Source organism: Arachis hypogaea, chromosome 19 (genome assembly GCF_003086295.3).
Source record: "Arachis hypogaea cultivar Tifrunner chromosome 19, arahy.Tifrunner.gnm2.J5K5, whole genome shotgun sequence".
Lineage (NCBI taxonomy): Eukaryota > Viridiplantae > Streptophyta > Magnoliopsida > Fabales > Fabaceae > Arachis > Arachis hypogaea.
In genome coordinates this window covers 155,140,247-155,161,899 of record NC_092054.1, presented here as the reverse complement: position 1 = coordinate 155,161,899, position 21,653 = coordinate 155,140,247, and the positions used below count along the sequence as shown (strand labels likewise).

At 33.1% G+C, this 21,653-nt stretch overlaps 4 protein-coding genes across 5 annotated transcripts; 2 read left to right on the top strand and 2 right to left on the bottom strand.

Annotated features, from left to right (window-relative positions):
• The first annotated feature begins 655 nt into the window (after positions 1-655).
• LOC112779628 (uncharacterized) lies at positions 656-1,749 on the top strand. Its single transcript, XM_025823957.3, has 2 exons — positions 656-1,265; positions 1,408-1,749. Exons 1-2 carry the CDS (start codon positions 884-886, stop codon positions 1,464-1,466), a joined length of 441 nt encoding a protein of 146 aa, XP_025679742.1. The 5' UTR covers positions 656-883; the 3' UTR covers positions 1,467-1,749.
• Positions 1,750-1,822: 73 nt separating this feature from the next.
• LOC112779627 (transcription factor TGA2.3-like) lies at positions 1,823-4,713 on the bottom strand. The gene is made up of 11 exons (XM_025823956.3): positions 4,418-4,713; positions 4,222-4,337; positions 4,050-4,126; positions 3,803-3,970; positions 3,620-3,700; positions 3,459-3,518; positions 3,288-3,365; positions 3,138-3,195; positions 2,616-2,887; positions 2,285-2,530; positions 1,823-2,164 (listed from the first exon to the last, which is right to left on the bottom strand). The coding sequence occupies exons 1-11, from the start codon at positions 4,483-4,485 to the stop codon at positions 2,018-2,020; spliced, it is 1,371 nt and encodes a 456-aa protein (XP_025679741.1). The 5' UTR covers positions 4,486-4,713; the 3' UTR covers positions 1,823-2,017.
• A 4,704-nt stretch (positions 4,714-9,417) lies between these two features.
• LOC140182433 (uncharacterized) lies at positions 9,418-13,484 on the top strand. The gene is made up of 3 exons (XM_072228637.1): positions 9,418-9,680; positions 9,887-10,416; positions 13,342-13,484. The coding sequence occupies exons 1-3, from the start codon at positions 9,418-9,420 to the stop codon at positions 13,482-13,484; spliced, it is 936 nt and encodes a 311-aa protein (XP_072084738.1).
• A 2,498-nt stretch (positions 13,485-15,982) lies between these two features.
• Positions 15,983-19,689, bottom strand: LOC112776876 (uncharacterized). Of its 2 annotated transcripts, XM_025821150.3 has the most exons (7): positions 19,181-19,689; positions 18,339-18,802; positions 17,745-17,928; positions 17,405-17,629; positions 17,199-17,315; positions 16,760-16,993; positions 15,983-16,444 (listed from the first exon to the last, which is right to left on the bottom strand). In XM_025821150.3, the coding sequence occupies exons 1-7, from the start codon at positions 19,244-19,246 to the stop codon at positions 16,241-16,243; spliced, it is 1,494 nt and encodes a 497-aa protein (XP_025676935.1). In that variant the 5' UTR covers positions 19,247-19,689; the 3' UTR covers positions 15,983-16,240. The 2 variants fall into 2 exon arrangements, with proteins under 2 accessions (XP_025676935.1, XP_025676936.1); XM_025821151.3 differs by lacking the exon at positions 16,760-16,993 and having other exon boundaries at positions 19,181-19,667.
• Positions 19,690-21,653: the final 1,964 nt, after the last annotated feature.

Here is a 21,653-nt window from a genome sequence, read left to right as displayed (position 1 = left end):
GTCCTTGATAAAAAAAAATTAGAATTAATAAAACATTGAGCTGTCCATATCAATAATGAATAATGAAGCTAAATTAAATTGTAATGTTTATTAAGTGATGGACTGATGATACCAGTGACTTGAAGCAATGGATAATCATGTTAGGAATCTGAGACATTTATTATTATGTTTTTAAGATTGCACTTGATTACTATAATAGATATAATAGTAATTTCCATGGGCTAATGATGAAATATTGGATATTTCGCATAAGTCACGGATATGAATATAAGATGTAATCCTGTTCCTTTATTATGTTACCAAAATGAAATTAATTATTACTACCATAAAAGAGCATCCCAAATGAAGTAGATGTTGATTAATCAATCCACACATTAGGATATACAAGTTTGACCCTTTATTGTCAGTTATAATTATAAGATTATAAGTGATCCAACACCAACAAGATACTCATAATTGACGTGTTGTTAATTGTTATTGCTTAAAACACAAAACAAGTATCATTAATTAATACAACGCATAAAATTGATATTTTAATGGTAACCCCAAAACACAGGTTATGGTTGATGTTGATGTTGATGTGGATGAATCACAACCATTAAATGTCACTAAGAAAGTAACCGCCAAATACCTTGCGAACCAATTGATTTGGATTATAGATTCAGTGACTATATCATCATCAAATATTTAAAGTACGTGACATTTGCTAACGTACGAAAATGGACATATTCTTCCAATTTGGACACTATTTTAGATTAGATTAACACTTCATGGACCCAATACACTGACAACTAAATTATTTTTTATTTTTATTTCTAATTACTCCTCCATATATATACATAAACTTCAGCATCCACTTTGTTTTCAAGTTATTACTTACTATATGGAGATGGAGATGAATTCAAATGCTAGTGTTGTTTTTGAGGCAGAGAATGATGATGATAGTTTCTATGCTGAGATTAGGAGGCAGATTTTGCTGTTAACAAGTGAAGAAAATGAGGATGTGATAGAGAAAACATGCTGCAAGATTAATAACCATGGTGGTGGTGATTCAAATAGGTTGGTTTATGGTGTTGGTCCAGCTGCAGCATCACTTTCTTTAAACAGTGGCTTTGGCAGTTTATGTTGCTGGGAATCAGATGCCGCCGGACGGTTGCCGGCACCGGCACCGGCACCGCCGGTTTGGCTAGTGAACTTGTGGAAGCATGGAAAAGGGACTGGTGTGTTCATTCCACAAGTGCCATGCAGCAAAAACAAAAGATCAGGTACCTTTTTCTTTTCTTTTCTTTTCTATTTTACTGGTTTAGACTTTAGAAAGATAGATGATAAAAGTAAATTTTTTTAAAGGAAAGTTTTAATACTTTAATCTAATCTTTAATGGTATTGGTACTTTTTGAATCTTGGCAGGAAGAATGAACAACGGCAGAAGAAGAATCTATAGACCTGTGGTGAATAATAAGGATTGAAGAATCTTATGTCTTTTGAAAGTGAAGATTGTAGCTTACTTATGATACAGCTCACATGATTTAATTAGTGTAAGGAATATTTAGAAAAGAGAAGGTGCAAAAAAGGGAAGAAAAGTATGTGAAAAGTTTCTTTCATTCATCTTGTAAATATTATTGTTCAACTTGATGGTATCTATGTTCAGATCATACCATTATTGGAACAGATTTGTGGAGAATATATATTTGTAAAATGTGTTAATATCATCTTAGTACTGATATAACTATATTCAGAGCAAACTTTTTTTAAGTTTTCTTGGTTTTTATTTGTTTGGGTAAGCTTGAACCTGTGAACTATATCCAAGAGCATTTCAAAAATTCAAGAAAGATTGTCAGATCAATGCAATTAAAATTTGAGATTGTTGACATTGTGGCCAAACTATAAACCATTTACTTTTTGCTTTGAGGGTGGAAACAACTCATCACCAACTACCTATTACTACAGAACTACCAAATCAGCTTAGGAAACCAGCATTACAAAGGTGGTTGCAAACTATACATATCTATGTCAGTTCCTACTCTTTAGGACAGGCTAGCCATAATGAACTAAGCGCTCGAAGCCTAGAGATGTAATCGTTTATGACCAAGAGCGCGCGAGCGGCTTGGTGTGTCGCCAAAATTCGTTGCAGCTGTTGCAGTGCTTGTTGCCTCAAAAGGTCAGCCTAACAAAAAGATCATGTTAGAACTTAGAACACATTGCATGGTAACATTCTTTGAATGGAGGAATAAGAATTAGCAATATACAATCCAATTATTTATGTAATGAAGTTTCATTCATCTACCTGGTGAAGAAAACTCTCAAGTGTGGCAAGTTTGCCCATTGCAATTGCCATTAGGCCCATGTACTGAGCAACATTTCCAGAACTGGTAGGACCTAAGGAGGTGGAGGAAAGCGTCTCCGAAAGAGATTGATGCAATGCTTCCATGCCTTGGGATAAAGCATCCTCTGCCTGCTGAGAAGACTGCTGCAAATTATAAATTCCCATCAATTGCTCATCTGTTAAGGGCTCGAGGTGGTTTCTAACTATCTGAATATTGAAACAAACAAATGTCATAGATAGCTTTCGGCACAAGGTAAAGCACAAGTGAGCAATTCTATGGATGATCAATCACCTTAAGAAGCTCTGATGGACGGAATCCACCTAGCCACATGAAGCATCTTTCTGCAGGTGTCTTCCATGTTCCGGAAAGTATGTGAAATACATCTGCCTTGGCCCCTATGGTTTTTAACCGAAATAGTTCATCATGATGTGCCAAGACACCATCAACAAGAAGATTCAGTTCATTATCACCCATTTGAGAATTTACGGCTGATCTTAGGTCACTAATCAGACGTTGATGCTCATCGACCCAACGCGCATAGTCCATATCAAATGCTAAGGCACCTAAAATATGAACATTTCAAACCAAGAGATTAATTTTCGAAGCTCATTGAACTTGGCAACAAGTATTCTATCTAGCTCTTCATAACTAAACCATCAGCCTAATCATCATTCAGTGATTATTTAGTTTTATGCAAGGGAACCTAGAATAGAAAATACACAAACCTAACAATTTTTTATTTTGTTCCACAAGACATCAACAAGATCAGTCACAACTCAGATAAACATTCTCTGGCTTATTTATAAACATTACCATTTCCAACAACTGCGCGAGCATGATCCCCCACAGTTCCAGTTGCAGCAAATACACCCTAAAGGAAACAGCATCCCATGGACATAATGGTAAGCAGAACTAACAACAAAACCATATTAAACAGTACAATCTCTACAATCAAATTAAGACCTGCTGACGTGCGCGTTGAAGTTCTTGCTCTAATTGTGCAAGCCTAACTCTACTATTCTCCAATTGCTGCACATATGCCTATTGAAAAACCAACACATATCAATCATTCAATGGTTAGGGGCTTAATTGAGCAATCTAACATATCAGGTTGGGATCAATTACTTAATTTACCTTCTTCCTCAATCGACTCTTCCTAGCAGCCTCGCGATTCTGAGCCAGTCTACGAAGAGTCTAGAAAAATGTTTATACAAAAATGTAAGAATCAGTACTACCAATGAAACAGAAATTGAAATAGTAAGCAGAAGAAGTAGCACACAAACAATGAAACAAACCTTCTGATCCTCATGTTTAAGCTTAGTTTGATCATTGGAGTCCACAACTACAAGTTCCCCATTCCCAGCCCTATTATTGCACTACACACAGTTGAGGAGAGAAATAGAAACACTCATGTAAGATTCAAAAGAATAAACAAAACATGCACTTGTTTGTGTAAACAGAGGAATTTAGAGAGGTACATGGGTTTTATCATCGGTGTCAATATCAGTGGAAGCATCATCGGTCTGTTGACTATTGTCAGCCATGGCTGATTCAGACCGAGTCTCAAAATGCCCCTTCTGCTGGAACATATGCTGCTGCTGCTGCTGTTGCCCTGTCTCAACGTAACAACCTGAAGAAGCAAGGTTCTATAGAAACACAACATTTCAGATAAGGTTCTTCGAAATCCAACTACAAGAGAGAGAGTGTGTGTGAGTGTGTTCATACGTTGTTGAATGTCCCGTACTGCAAGTTACTTGAGGCAACAGCAACATTGTTGAACTTGGCAGTGAAGGGAGGAGAAGCTGAAAATAATAGTAAAATAATGCAGAGGATAAGGTATGCTTGATAAATAAGAGAGTGAGTGAGTGAGAGATAAGAGAGTGAGAAAGAGAGTAACTTGAGGTTAAATCAAAGGCATGGTGATAGTGCTGTTGTTGAAATACAAGAGCAACGGCAAGATCAGAATCAGTTAAACGCGTTGTTGGATTTGGAGTTGTGGTAGTGTCATCTCCCCTGTTTCAAAAACACTGAAAAGAATGAGTAGTTGTTGCTTGGTTGGTTGCTTCATAGAATGAAGAAGAAGAAACAAGTACCGAAGGTGGAAGAGGGAGTGAGAATAGTGTGATGGTGGTGATTCAGTTGTTGGCTTGAATCTTTGCATCTCTGTTTAGTTTACTACGAAAGCAAGCATGAAGATGAAGATGAGAGAGTGTAGTCATCAAAAATTGAAAAGGTTTGATGTACCTTTACGAATGACTACACCTCCTATTTGTATTTAAAGCCTACTAAATCTTCATAACAGTGTCTCAGATTCACGTTATTATACTCATTTTCAGATTTAGCTTTGGATATTAGATGAAGGTTAGTGAAAAATAAATCTAAATATCATATTTAAATAACTCAAGTAACTATCTCTTATATTAGGCTTTAATTTTTTTCAGTAACATATGAAACAAAGAAAATCCTCCTTTTAGTTAATTCAGTTTCTTTTTTGTTCCGCTGCGCGATGGGCCATAAGAATGAAATCTAAACTAGTGCCTGGCATACAAATGGGGCTTCACAAAAATTTAGATTTGTTGGTTTCTATAAAGCTGAGGGTTAAGACATGGATTTAACTTATGTATTAGAATTAAACAAGTGTCGAGAATTCGAATCATACCTTGTGCATACAGTAATCTATTGGTCAGCGACAAACCCTTAAATGGAGTTCAGTACCGCGACGGATTAATTCTTGACCTATCAGGTTGGAGATACTGTGGGAAACCAAAAAAAACTTATGTATTAGAATTAATAAAAAAAATCTATATAATTGTGTGTATATTCGAATAAGTGTATAAATTTGTGATATAATGTTTAAAATTAAAATTTATTTAATTTATCTGAAAAAATAATTATGTTAAGTATATAATAAAATTAGTTACTAATTTAAATATATATTAAAATATAAAATATAAAATATACATTAAACATAAATTAAATAATACATATATTTATACATGAATATATAACAACTAATTTGTAAAATTTTGAAAATCACGATGTTATAAAATTTGTATATAATTATATCGAAATTTTTATTTTAAAAGAATACTATGAAAAAAGATAAATATTTGTATTTAAATAACGCAATATTTTTTTATATCAAGTATTTTATATATAAAAACAATTTTATTCTCGCATTTCTGACTTGGGAATTGAGTTTCCCAACAAGCTCACACACTTCAATAACCAGCTCAATCTTTTCCTTTCTAGTTTCTAGTTTCTACTTTCTACTGCTACTCACTATATGTTAATGAATTCAATTATTATATATACTGTGTTGTTCTTATTTTTATTTTAATTTATGATAATTATTAGAGTTTAGAATTTAAATTCATAATAAGTTTTAAACCTTATAAAAAATTATATTAAAAGAATATTTAATATTTAATCTAAAAATTGTTATGCATGTTAGTAAAATATAATTTTCCTAAAAGTTTTGTTGTATTGGGTGGTAGATTGCAGATTTTGTTTTTGATATTGGAGTAGTAACAGTGTTTTTTCAAAATGTGGATTAATGAAGTGTTATTCTCAAATATGGAATCGTTAAAAATCGGATCGTCTGATTGATGAGGATACAGACATCAGATCGAGGGATTTGTAAGAAAACAGAAATTGGACTAAGAATTTTCTATTAAAAAAAATTAAAAAATTTGAAATATAAAAATCTGACTCTCCAATTTATGTATCTTCTACACTTTTAAAAAATATCAAAAATTATAATATTAAGATATATCACTACTTTTACTTCTATATAAAAAAAAAAAGAGCCGGTAGATTGTAGTTGGGGCCACACAACTCAAGGCATAAAATACGGAGTACTATAGAGTATATGATTGATACTCTTTCTCTCTCTCTCTAGGCTTTGTATATATAACTGTGAGCTCTGAGGTTTTCAGTGTTTCTGGCTCTACAACCTGCAAAAGTCTGTGAAATACATGGATATACATATACGTTAACTTCAATATTATATGCCACCATAATCATATATTCTCTAAGAAAATGTAAAAGCTTATTCATAAAATCGGTGATGATGACAAAAATAGCTGGCTATAAACTTTTTATTTATCATATATCGATTCAGTTGTTCTTGTTCTAGGATGGGATGTTGATGCGATTGAAAGTTTAGCTTAATTTAATTAAGAACGATCAAATTACACATTAATTAAGATTTTGAAGATGATACTTAAAATTATCTAGCTATATAGTGTTGAAGAAAGAGGGTAGCTAAGCTAGGTAGAGTTCATTAAAGCAAAAAAGCTTTGCTTGAAAGGAACCTCATAAGCAGAGAAGAAGAGTAGTGCGTTGTTTTGGGGAGGTCTTTTAATTAGGAGCAGAATGTGTCAGAAGAGTGTATTCACTTCGCATTTCTATTTCTATTTTACGCTATTGTCACCTATAAGCCTGCAAACTGGACCAGACACAGTGTCAGACAGACACACAAAAATAAATAATAATTATATAAATAAAGCTCAGTATTATGAGATACGGATTTTCTCTTTTCTGCTGATTCTTTGTGTACTTAATTTGAATCATTTTTGGCATTATTTCACCTGTTGATTTATTTCTTATCATTACCTTTTTTTTTAAGACTTATTTGGATGAGTTTAAAAAAATATATTTTTACATTTAAAAAAATAATTTTATATTTAAATATTTTATATAAAAATATTTTTGTCTAATAATTATCTTTAAGTATAATAATATAAAATATTATTTATTTATTTATTATGTTAAAAATATTTTTTTAGTAAAAAATCTTTAAAAAAAATTTTGTGTTTTTATTTTTATTTTTAAACTTTTTTCAAACACACTAAAAAAAAGTATATTCCGAAATAAGCTCTTATTCATAAAATAATTCATACATAATTTAGTTGAGTAAATAGTCAAATTAGTTTTTAAAAGATTAATTATTCTTTAAATTGATCTTCGAAATTTTTTTAATTAAATTTATCCTTAAAAAAATTTAAATTAGTGATATCAGATCAAATTAATTTCAAATTAAAAAATTCTAATGTCTCAAGATTTTTTTTAATTAAATTTTAATTTGATCTCATTTTATAAATTTATCATAAATTATGACTTCTAAGTATATGTTGTGACTTGTGATATCACGTATCATGTTAACAAATTTTAAATTAAAGACGAATTAATTTAGAATTTTTAAGAGACAAACTTAATTAAAAAAGATTTTGAAAGATCAGTTTAAAAAATGAGTAATTTATGAATTTGACTGTTACTCTTATTTATTTATTTAAGATTTTATATAAATACAAAATATTTTATATGCAAAATTTAAGTGTACAATGTCATTTTTATTGTTCCTAATTCCTTGTATACACGTTTATCTTTTTAACTTTGAAAGCAAACTGAAAACTAACATTTTCAAGAGAAGTGAAAAGTAGCCTACTTCTATGGCCAGCTATCATTTATGACTTTAAGCAAATAAAAGATTGGTTTTAAAAGTAAAATCTAAATAGTTGAAAACTCAGGTACAGTCGACTTCACGTGAAGTTGATAACTAAAAGTCGCTAGATGATTTGACTGATTTGATTAAATTTTCATCTAACAGCTCTCAGCTATTAATTTCACATGAAGGTGATTGTACCTGAGTTTTCACCATCTAAATAGCCGTCATTGGAATTTTTTTATTTTTATTCTTTTGGGTGTGTGTAGAAATTGGATTATGCATAATGACATATATATTCGGCTCAATAATTTGGTTATGGAATACATGATGGTGTTTTGGCTGAAAATGGAAATACTATGTGTATTATCCCTAGGTAGACGTATCAGATGAAAGCTCAACACGCAGGGGGCGTGTTACTGAAGCACGTGGGGGCCGTGGAAGCCACGTGGCACCGTCTGGTTGATCCAACAAGGCAGCACGTGGAGGGCGTGCTTAGTCAGCATGCCCCCTGCGTGCTGACGTGGCAAAGCTTGATTGGCTCGTTGAGGCAGCACGTGGGGGCGTGCTGAGTCAACACGCAGGGGGCGTGCTGACATGGCGAAGCGTGATTGGTTCACTGAGGCAATACGTGGGGGGCGTGCTGAGTCAGCATGCAGGGGCGTGCTGACACGTGTCAAAGCGTGATTGGCTGAGGCAGGCAGCACGTGGGGGCGTGTTAAATGCTCCCCTCTATATAAGGCAGAGTTCGATACTATTTTTGCATTCTAAATAAGATTTGAGTGTGTTTTGAGTGTTCTTTGAGTGTGTTGTTAGTGTAATTGAGGGCACCACAAATTTGGTGGTATATCGCAACGGTGAGATAATACGTAATACTCATGAGGAAGTGAGGTTTGTATGCCAGAATCGGTTTTTATTCCATGACGTTAATGGAGCTGCAGAACGGCCTCTGTCAAAACATGGAGAACAGTACGTTAATGAGAGTGAGCAGAATTCTGTACTGAAATCCGGTTGTAGTTTTTGGTGGTCTAATACAGTTTGATATCATGCCGATCACTGATAAAGCGAGTATGCAGAATATGTTTCAAATTCACCGGCAGAATCAGATGCGGCACCCACAGATTGAGCTGTACGTTGAGTTTGAAACCCTAAAGGCAGTAGTGATTTTAAATGATTTAGATATAGATGATGATAGAGCTGCAGTATACGAAGGAATGAATAGTGACAGCGAAGAGGACTTCGAAGCCACTTATGAAGCTGGTGACGAAGACGAGGATGGTGATGTGGAAGTTGAGGCAGCAACGAATAATGTAGTGGTTCATCCCTCGAGCAGTCAACCGATGCACGTTCCACCTTTTATGCGTGAGTTGGATCTCGACGCCATGCATGCCCCCGAGTTTTCGGAATATGCAAACATAGGTATGTGTTGACTAAATAATAAGTTTTTGTTAATTTATACTTTGGATTGATCAATAAACGATGATTTCGGTTTTCTGTAGGCGTTGCTGATCCTGAGGACGGAGAGTTCCGGATTGGAATAGAATATAGTTCTAGAAAGTCGGTTTTCGCAGCAATTAGAAGTTACACTATATCTAGAGGAGTTGACTATGATGAGTATGAGTCTGAGTCACAGACGTTCTATGCAAAATGAAAGATGTACGGGCGGGGTGCGACTGGCTTATCCGCGCCAGCTTGATACGGAAAAAAGGTTGTTGGGAGATACGCAGATACAACGGTAGGCACACGTGCACAATCGAAACGATTTCACAAGATTATTCCAAGTTGGACTCGGATACAGTTGCTGAGGCTATAAAGCCATTGGTCGAGACGGACCCGTCCATCAAGGTGAAATCTATAATAGCGGAAGTCCAGTCAAGGTTCAACTATACCATCAGTTATCGAAAGGCTTGGTTGGCAAAGTAGAAGTCCATAGCCAAGGTTTTCGGTGATTGGAGGATTCTTACCAAGCCTTGCCATGGTGGCTCTTGGTCATGGTGCAGAAGATGCCTAGTTCAGTTGTCCAAATAGAAACACGACCACTATACAACGAGAATGAGGAGGCGCAAGGTGTAAAAATACTTCATCGCGTATTTTAGAGTTTCAATCCATGCATTAGGGCATTCAGGCATTGCAAGCCCCTAGTTCAGGTTGACGGCACACACCTATACAGAAAATACAAAGGTACACTTCTAGTCGCTGTTGCACAAGATGGGAACCAGAACATTGTGCCTATCGCTTTTGCCTTGGTGGAAGGGGAGACAGCTGATGTGTGGCACTTCTTTCTCAGGAATCTGCGAATGTATATTGTTAGAAAAGACGGTGTGGGTATGATCTCAGACTGGCATGAGTCAATACGGGCAGTGGTTAATCATTTCGGAGGTGACTGGCAACCTCCAAGAACATGGTGGATGTTTTGTATAAGGCACATTCGCAGTAACTTCCTAAGGGCATTCAAAGTCCCTCACTTGCAAAAGCTTGTTGTCAACATAGGGTATCCAAGAACGGTGGAAGAGTACAATATCAACTATAAGAGGTTGGAAGAGCAAGGCGAGGCATATGCCAAGTGGTGCGACCATCGGATTCCACGTCTGTGGCGAATCCAGTTTACACACCAACAAATTCCTGTTAGGCTACTTCAACAAAGATGTATGTTACATTAATTAAATAATAATCCTTATAAATATTTTAATAAATATTCATAACATAGCTTATTTATTTATTTATTAAAATATTAAAATATTTATTTATTTATCGAATAAAATATTTAATTCTTACAAAAAAATATTTAAGCGATAACAATATTTAATAATCTTTATTTATTTATCAAATTATTTATTTTTTCAATGTTTAATAACAATATATTTTTTATATATTTACATATTTAATTTATTATAATATTCATTTATTCATATACGCAACCACATATTTATTTTTAAAAAATTAAAATATTTATTTTTTTATTCATTAGTACATTAAAAATTATAAAAAATTACATATTAACGTTTATATATAATTTACAAATTATAGTTTTATTCTTAAAATATTTATAAAATACACAGAATAATATTCCCATTACATATATATTTATATGTAAAAATTTTTTTGCCAACTTACATAAATTAGATGATCCAAATAGTTGATAATATGTTCTTCGGGCGCCGTATAATTACGTACCATTTTTTTAATTACTTTAAACTAAATTTTTTTTTCTTCTATACACTACTGTTACTACTCTCTTCACTAAACACTACTGCTACTACTCTCTTCACTAAACCCTACACGCTCATACACTCCATTGTATCTCTCTCAGTTATTTTCTTCAGCAGTTGTATATGCACAATAGAGGGAAGAAGAGTGCATTTATATAGGTTGAGGGGGAGCTTGCTGGTTACCGGAGTGGGGGGGCTTGATGGGTGGAAATTAGATTCCACACCAAAAACTCACTGGCAAGTGTACCGGGTCGCATCAAGTAGTAATAACTCATTTTGAGTGAGGTCGATCCCACAGGAATTGATGGATCAAGCAACTTTAGTGGGTGATTAGTCTAGTCAAGCTAACATTGGTGAATTGAATGAAAGTAAAGCAACAGAAAGTAAACTGCTGAGAATTGTAAATGACAGAAAGTAAATTACATTGAAACTTAGATGACAAGGACAATAAATTCCAGCAGATCTCACTTGTAGGAATTAAATTGACAGAAGTTTAAAGAACAAGGAATGTAAATTACAGTAAATGTAAATCAGCAGAATGTAGATTGAATGAAAGCTTAAAGAGCAAGAAAAGTAACTGCAGCAAAATGTAAAGGGAGCTGGGTGCTGAAAAGTTAAATGAAAGCAGTAAATCAGTAACTTAGAGCAATTGCAGAAAATATAAATTTGCAGGAAATGTAAATCAAGCTCTCAACAAACATCAAATGTAAAATACAGAGGAACAAGAAGATTTAAATTTCATGAAAGTAAATTGGAAGCAATGGAAATAGAAAGCAATGAGAACAGAAGATTAAAATCAAGCTCAATGTAAATTGATTTGTGAAATTGCAGAAAGAGAAACTTGCAGAGGAAGGAAAAATAAAACAGAAAGAAAGGAAAACTCAGATCTGATTTTTCAATTCTCAAGTTCAAAAAGAAAATCTAAACAAAGGGCTCTCTATTCTACTCCTACTCCTATTGCTCTCTAGCAGGGCCAGCCTCCTTAATGAAATGGAATTGATGCCTTTATATAGGCTTTACAAAATTAAAATGAAATTGAAATTAAAAATAAATTACAATTAAATGAAATTCCTATTCTAACTATCTCTTGTGCCTTTGAGTGATGATAATGGACTTTGCTTGCTTTGGATTTGAAGAGGAGTGGATCCGGATGGCTTGGTTCAAGTGGCATGGGTCAAGGTTGCTTGGTTCAATTTTGGTTGGAGACATGCTCCAGTGGAGCGCTCGGTTAAGTAAGAAAACGTAGCGCTCCCTTGCCTTGTCCCAGGCTCGTCGAACCTAGCCTTGTTCATAGCGCTAAGTTAACTAATGCAGCGTAGCGCCCCTTGCTTTTTCTTTTGTTCCCCTCTTCGAGCCTTGTTGGCTTCATTTGCTAGCAATTTTCTCAGCCCAAAGTAGCGCTTAGTGAAAATTGTGAACGTAGCGCTCACATGCTGCCTTGGTTCCCTCTTTGATCCTTGGCTTGGAAGCCCGTAAAAGGTAAAATAGTGAACGTAGCGCTACCTTCCCTTGTCTTGGTGCGCATTCAGCTTCCCTTGGTCAGCACTTCTCTTGGGCGCTCCGTTGCAATTTTTGAGCGCTACATAGCCTTCCTTAAATGATTGAACGCTCATTGGTGGCTCCTCATGGTGCGCCCTTCCTTTGATGAGCGCTCCGTTCATTTATGTGAACGTTACATGCAATTCATTTACTTTGCTGATGCCAATTGCATATTTTCATTCTATTTAATTATTAATGTCATTTACCTAATGTTAGTGTTCATTCATTCATTTCATTGGCATTAATAATTCAATGCTTCATGCATACATTTCATTGGCTTTTAATTAATAAAGCCAATTACAAAATAAATGTATGGCTTTAATTAATAATGCTATGCATTAACGTTAAAGCATTCATTCATTTAATTCATTGGCTTTAATAATTTTCATGCATGCATTCATTTTCAATTAGCATTAGTAATTAAATGTTTCATGCATGCATTCTTTTATTAGTTCAGTCATTAATAATTAAATGCATGCATGCATGATAATTCATGATGCTAATGTCAAGGTTCTATAGTTATGGGCCACGCTTTTAAAAGCGTGGTCTAAAGTTTCAAAACGTGCTCAAATTTTAAAGTGTGTTCAAACTTTAAAGTGTGTCCCAAAATCCTTCTTTTTTTTCTTTTGAATTGATTTTGTGCTCCTTTGCTTTTTTTTCCACTTATTTCTTACAAAATTTATAAAATTAAAAGATCAAGAAAATATATCATTTAAGCACAAAAGAATGCAATATTTAAACACTAATTATCAAATTCTTGTATGAAAAAGCATTGAAAAATATGACATGATGACATGTCATCAGGACTGTCCCCTGCATGCAGGCAGGCCTGCAACACGCCCCCCGCGTGGTGCTGCTGCAACTTTGGAACTCTGCGAAACTCTGCACCGCGTCACGGGTGTCAAGGTACCACGCCCCCGACGTGTTGGCAGTGCGTTCCCGGTCGCCACATCAGCACACCCCTAGTGTGTTGAACGGGTGCTGACACGTCGCTCACCTGCTCAGGCATCACGCTCCCAACGTGTTGACTGTGACCTCCACACTTTGGCAATACCTATCCCTTTCCAATATCCAGCCAATACATCACCCCTCTTTCCATAAGAAAAATAATTTTTGTATATATTCACTGTATATATTATTCTCTTTTAAATCTTTCTTATATGATAATTTTATATTTATTGTTTTTAAATCTAAATAAAAAATTTAAATATTTTTATATATAAGATATACACCACCACCGTAATTCAATATGTATTATTTTTATTATATTAATAAAATTTTTATATTTAAATGAAGAGAAAAAGATAAAGAGGTCTTTGACTTTTTAGCTCGCAGACATTTAAGTTCTCGAAAATTTAAAAATACATTTAAATCACTGACCTTCTCAAAATCTAGACACATTGATCCTACTATTCATTTGAGTTTGTCAGACCCAACAAAAAAATAAAACGTGACTCTTATTATACTGACCTGGCCGATACGAATGTCCACGTGAAAGTTTTTAAAATTGTATAAATTAGATCCAAGGATCGATGTGTCCAAATTTTGAATAAATTAAAAATTTAAATATATTTTTAAATTCTCAATAACTTAAATGTTCATAGACCAAAAAATTATGAATCAATTTATCTTTTTCTCTTAAATTAATTACATATAATACCCGATTTATTTGGTTTAGAAAAAATATGCATATCCTGAATACTGAATAACCAATTTGTATTGTTAATAATATTTTGCTCAGAATACCGAAATGTGTCATGTGTATTTAAATTTATAATTTATCTACATATTACACATTTCATTAAATATTATATTTAATTAATTTAAATATAAAAAATTTCTTTTTCGACTTATATTTAATAAACATTATCATCTATTAACTAATAAAATTAATTTTTATGTTTTTATGATGTCTTATAAATAATCCTATTTTACTATCTTGCATTATGATTTTTAAAATTAATCATATTTGTATTAATGTTTGGAAAAATAATTTTTATAATGACCAGATTTATTTATATTTATTAGTAATAAATGGAATCTAATAATAGTTAATTCAAATTCAATTTATTCAATTTATATAAATATATGAAATACTATTAATTCGAATCTGTTTAATTCAATTTAATATTAAAAGACCTAGATATATAAATAAAGATATACATCTTTTGTTTTGAAACTTTCGCATAATATTAATATGTATTTGATTTATGCCCGTATTTTACCCTAAAAAGTGGGAGGTGAAAACTCTTGTATTGGCAATTTAGCGAAAAAAAAATTGATCCCATTGATTTGAAGCTGAAAATAAATCGGATTCATCGGTTTTTAAATTTGATCAAATCGGACTATTGGTTTTTAATTTTAAAAAGTAAAAAAAATTAAAATACGAAATCAGACCGAACGTTTCTTCTTTCAAAAAATTAAAAATTGTAGTAAACAAAAATTAGACCGATTTCTTGATTTGTAAACCATTCCCAAATTTTAGAAAAAAAAAATATACATGAAATTTACGGATTTTTTATTTTAATATGGAAGAGTGAATAGAGTTTTACGTTAATGTTACAAAAAATAGAGTTTTACAGTGTTATGGGACGCTATTCTGTGCAAGCACAATACGCAGAATACGTATTGCACTGACAATACGTAGTCTATGTATTTACAATACGCAGTCTGTGTATTGTCTTTATAAATTAAAAATATTTTAATCTAACAATTCGCACTCTGTGAATTCTATAACCCCCAAAATTTTGTAAAACACCATAATTTCCAATATTAAAGGATTACACCAGTTATTTTCCAATATCCAAAAAAATTAACCGAAATTCACCCCGTATTAAAATTTTTTATCCTCAATATTCCGTGTTATATTTGGATTATTATAGATTGATTTTGATATATATTGGGAGTTGGGAGTGATTGAATTGATGTTGAAGACAGGTATCGTATCAATCTTATCATCTGTGCTATAAAACACAGAATTTGCAGAGTGGAGGGGCAACAGTGAGATATCAGATCTTGGGGTAAAAGCCAAACAACAAAATATTAAAAGGTACAAAGATTGAAACAGATATACGGAATATGGAATCAATTTTGATCTCGAGCACGTCAAAGAACCTTCCATGTAGTAACAAAATCTTCACACTGCATAAGGAACCCATTTACTTACCTTTCATTGGTTCATTACTCCTACCAATAACAATAAAGTTAGGGGTCAAGATGATCTTAGAAAAACTATGTATTTGTTGATTTAATTTTGAAGGATTATATATATCTTATTTAATCATATGGCATTTTCCTTTTCAAGCACCATCTTAATCACTCCTTCACTTTTTGTGTTCCATGAAAACGTGAATCTAATACTGTTGATCATTAATAAATTCTTTTAATGTAAAATATTTTCACAGTAACGTATATGCCGAAAATAAAGCTTTTGTACTAGAATAAAAATAAAAAATAAAAGGAAAGAATATAAACCTGTACATTTTCCAATTTATATACTGGTTCAGTTCAGACACACGAATATTTTAAGTCTCTAAAAAAAAGGAGAGTTGACTATGAATTCCCCTGTATATAGAAAGACCAAAAGGGAAGCAACCATGGAAATTGCCTTGTATGAAACCAAGAAAATGAAATCACTATATATGAATTAAAATAAGAAAACTGTTGGAAGTATATATGCATGTATGGATATGTATGTATATATAAGAGAATGTGGTGTTTGGTCAAATGGAAGTATTTCCATCGAGACGATAGCGGGTTAAAACTTCCCTAGCTCGAGCACTTCTATGTTGAAGCCTCTGATGCAGTGTCTCCGATAACTGGTTGAAAAATTCAGTGTCCCATCTTTGTATCAATAAGGGGTCTTCTGCATAGCATATATATATCGATGTAACAGCACTTTCCACCACAACCATTGCCAATCCAACCTGGGATAAAAAAATAAAGGTTACACTTTCATGCAATAATTTGTTATATACACCAAACATTCACATATTCAACAATGTACACCTTGACGGATTCTTTTCTAACGGTCAATATATAACAAAATTAAATAAAATAATCATATGCAAGACATGCCGTCATTAAGATTTGTCCTATATGTACATATAATGAACAATTTGAATGTTTCATAGTCAAAGTAAAAGATAGGATATATCTAATTATCTATGAGCAATTCAGGTCATGATTAAGCTTTCACCAAGAAGGATCCCTTGGAAGTCAACAAGAGATTGTAAACTCACCAATACCATTCCCATTAGCATGGACGTGGACCCAATCATCATAACTCGGTCCTGCCATTTGAACCAAGCCCAAACACCAGAGCAAGTTCCGGTTATGAGCCCGCCGAAAACGGTGCCCATTAGCAGGACAGCACCTGAGCAATCATAGGCCACAAGTGCTTCGACCCCAGTTGATTGGAACAGCTCCCATGCATCTCTAGCCGAACGGTTAAAGCTTTTACCATGCACAGCAATCTGTTTATGGCACACGACCATGAACCATTCAAGCATAAGATTTCCCACAAAAACAAGTGAATCACCAATGTTACAATGGACAACTTTTTCTGCCGAAAACAAATTTTTTCAACATGCACAGAACTGCAGTGACCATTCCAGGCCATTTTCTGTCGAATACAGAATTTTATCGACATGGACTGAGTTGGTGGACACAGTAATGTACCTGAACATAAGCATACTTGTTGAAAAATCGGACAAGAGTCTCCACAAGATGGAAAAGGAAATCGACACAGCACAGCAGACACTCATTGTTGCCAATCTTTGAACGAAACCCACGAATCTGAGATAATTCAAAAGGTGGATAAAAGAAAGAGAGAAAAGATAAGCTACCACCAATAAAAGAAAGTTCCAGAAAACAAAAGTGGTTACCTTCCACCTCAAGGTCCTAATAGCAGCAGTAAATAGTGAGCCATAACAGATACTGCCAAAAGATGTTGTTAAAGCATACTGTAGAGATTTCATTAAGGAATCATCGGGAATTGATGCCGCCTCTCTACCACCATGGAAAAGAACAAGAAATACCATCCCAGACACTATAACATGTACAGTATTACAGAGTACCGCACCCGTCCAAAATAAGCTTACAGAGAAAACCTGCATGAGTCAATAGCATGATCACAGTACTGAGATGAGGAAAGCTTAAGTAATCTGCTCCCACAATCAATCCCAACAAGAACAGAAGAATGAAGAGCAAAACTTGCCAGCTCACCACAAGAAGCCACCAGCGTCCACCATCACCGATACTTGAAGCCACAACACCAGCTGCTCCAAATGACCATAAGGCCATCCATAAAAGCACAACCACCATAAATAAGTATGCCACTCTCATAACCTCAGGAAGATTCCATACCATCTGCACAGCTTTTTGCAGAACCAACATTGTGAATGGAAGTCTGGAAGTAAAACAATCATAACAGATTCAGTTAGTTATGCTTAAAAAAATTAATTAAAAAAAAGTAATAAATAAAACTATTGTGATTACAGAGAGCTAGCAAAAATTGGATTGACAAGGGAAGAGGAACGAATGTGCACAAGAATTCATGAATCTGGAATATATGTCATACTGTTTTGTCATTGATGCAGAAGATAAACAAAACTGCTTCACCACATGATCCAGTGAAAAACTTAAATTGTGTTAACAGGGACAAGCCATTGGCATTTTTTATAAACCAGCATACTCAGAACTACTTGTCATTTAAAATTTCAGATTCTATATATTGCAACAATGAAAGAGTATCTATGATTATACAAAACATTCACCTAATACCATTATCTATACTAATGTCCCAGGTCAACGCTTTACCTGTCTATGACTGCTAAGACATACAAGAACTGCAGGGCAGCTCCAATAGCAAAGGCGATTCCCCAAAAAATCTGGCCTGCCCAGAAACACAGAACACTAACCACAGCAAGATAAGTGGTGAGGATGTGAACGGACACCTTCATCATCTGAGTGGCCCTTGAGCCCAACAACAACAACCAACTCCATCCAAGAACTGTCCCAACTCCACCAGCAGCAGCATAAAGCGGCCAATAAGTCTCGGTCAACCCAGCTTCATTCTCCGAAAACCGGGAGGTAAACTTGTCAATGTTAAGTCTATTCTCTTCCTTGAACCTATTGAGGCCAAGAACCCCCAGAAGGAAACCAAGGGCAACCAAATGAACCACAAATACTCCAAACCAGAAAACATCATGCCATCGCCTCCGTGATTGTTCTAAACTGGCAGCTTCACTGCCATCACCGCTTCTCCTACTTCTGGCGGCATTCTGTCAAAACAAGATCAACTGAATTCACATACTTCGAATTCATTTTTTTAACACTTACTCTTCAATCCAATTGAGTTGATAAAGATAATACTTTTTGCCACTACATGTACCCAAGTATATCAAATCATTACTGAATTTATTTATCTTTTCGTCTTCTCCATATGAGAGTAATTACTAATTTGGTGCCAGATAAGCAGAATTAGTCAAAACTTATCAAAAGCATTTCCTTTTATACCCCCTAAAATAGAAAAAATACTAATTTGGTGCCAAAATAGAAAAACAAAGTCATCAAATAAAGTAAATTGATAGCGGTACATAAATAGTAAAAGCTAGTTATTGAAGAGAAAGAGAATGGTTAGTATGGGATGATAATGATACCTGATCAGCGGTGGCTATGGAAGCAAATTCAGAGGAGGAGGAAGAGAAAGAGGGAGAATCCATCATAAGGGGCAATGGAGAAACATTGCAGTGTGTTAGAAGAAATAGAGGGAATTTGGTAAACGGGTGGGAAAACGTGAAGACCAAGGCGACAGAGTTTTGGGGAGAATTAAGGTCAATGGGGTGGGTTGGTTGAGTTTCTAGGGTTTTGAATTGAATATTTGAAACAGTAGAAATAGTAATAGTAATTGTTTAAGGAAAGAAGATTGAAATTGTGGGAATGGAAAACTGAAACTTAACGGCTAAGAGGAAGAGAGAAGGGAAGAAGAAGAGTTGAGGGAGTTTGGAAGCAGAGAGAAAGAGAGAAAGAGTCATTTTCGGTGGCTTTGGCTTTTGGCTTTTGAAGACCAATCGCGCGGTGAAGTAGATACTCGATACCCGCCATTAGCGTAGAGATTGCTATAACACTACAAAACGTTACTATTTCTCAAGTGTCACGTTTTTGCCTCTGTTAACTGTAATTGTCAACTACAAACTAAATATGCATGCATTGACTTCCAACATTTTTATATAATTTAAATTCATAAAATTTTACCTTATTATTATTATTATTTTACCAAAGATATGAGACTCGAACCTGTAACCTCTTAATTGAGTATGGGAAGACTATGCCATTTGAGCTATTACTCATTGGTTTACCTTATTATTATTTGAGTTTAGCATTTTATATCGTCGTGCAATCACATCCGTTATTTTAGATGATTATTTATACGATTATGTAAAAAATAATTATTTTTATCGATGTGGCGTTACGTAATTAGATACATATATAAAACTACTTTATACTAATAATGCATTAAAATTAAACTCTTATTGTTTTAAGAAAAATGTTATTTTTTGCGAGTCTTCTACACTCATATCCCATAGATATTAATGTTAATTATATATTTAAAAAATAATATTGCTAATCAACTAAGGAATATAATATATAATTAAAGGTAAATGCTATAGTTTTTCTATGAAATAAGCGGTGAATTTTATGTACTTTTGTGTCCTAGAGTTCATATATGTTGATATTTTATTATGTATTTCTAAATTGACTCCTATTTAATTTTTTGCTAATTCTTTTTCTAAGTTAACTCCATTGTTTGACCGTTTCTCATTCTAACCACTCGTTCAAATACAAAGTGAATCACACCCACCGTTTTACCTTTTTTTTTTCCGTAATTTCTGTGTTTTTCTTTTTCTTTTTTTTCTTTCAAATTTAAAAACGCAAATCCTAACTCATTAGGTATTTTACGGTGAAAACTCACATGCCAATTTAATAGTCAAAGATCACTAGATGACAAATAATTTTTGGGAATCACTTAGATAAAGATATTAAAAATGTCTTTTCTTAAAGATATTTTTTAAAAATTAAAATTTAACACATATAATCAATTAAATTATATTATTTTTATTAAAATTAGACTGGACAAATTAATTTAGCAAAAAAATTAATAAATTAAATTTTTAAATAGGTATAAATTAATATTTTTTATAAAAAATTACTATAATATCCTTATTATAAAACACAATTAAAATATTTCTATCATATATATATATAAATTTTGAAAACTTTAAATTCTAATCCTATAACAATAGAGAAGAAAATGGCTAAAATTTAGAATTCTCAAAATTAATATATATATAATAAGAGTATTTTAGTCATTTTATATAATAGGGGTATTGTAGTCATTTTTTATAAAAAATAATATTAATTTAGACGGATTCAAAATTTGATTCACTATTTTTCGGTCAAATTAATTTATCTGATATAATTTTGACAAAAATAACATAATTTAAGTGATTATATGTGTTAAATTTTAATTATTAAAAAATATCTTTAAAAAAAGACGTTTTCTGCGTCTTTATAGGAGCATTTCCCATCATTTTTTATTATAATTTCCTATGAAAACACAATTTTTTAACATTGTATAATACTGACTTATGGAAAAAAAAAAACTGTAAGGGAAAAAAATGAAAAAGAGCTATCTAAAAGTAGTAATAAAGAAGGACATTCCTTTAATTTGATACTCTTATTTGTAAAAGTTGATAAATAATGTATGTATATTGTTAATATTGTTAAACCCAAAATGATAGTTCATGTGGAGGAGTTTGATATTAGTAGGACAGTAGGACACATGTTAACATGTTGTCAAGTAAATGGTGTTAAATCAGGACCAATTAACAGTAAAATAGGTGAAAATACATTAAATTGTATCAATTTTTAAATACATTAATGAAATATATAAACCATTAATAGTGATACACATAGGCAGATGTAATTTATTAAGAGGATGGAAACATTCACCTAATTAAAGACATAGAAAACATTAAAAGAAAACAAAATTAAGAAAATTGGTACATAAAAAAAAGATGAAAATTCAGGTGCAGCCAACTTTACGTAAAATTAATAGTTGAAAAATCTTAA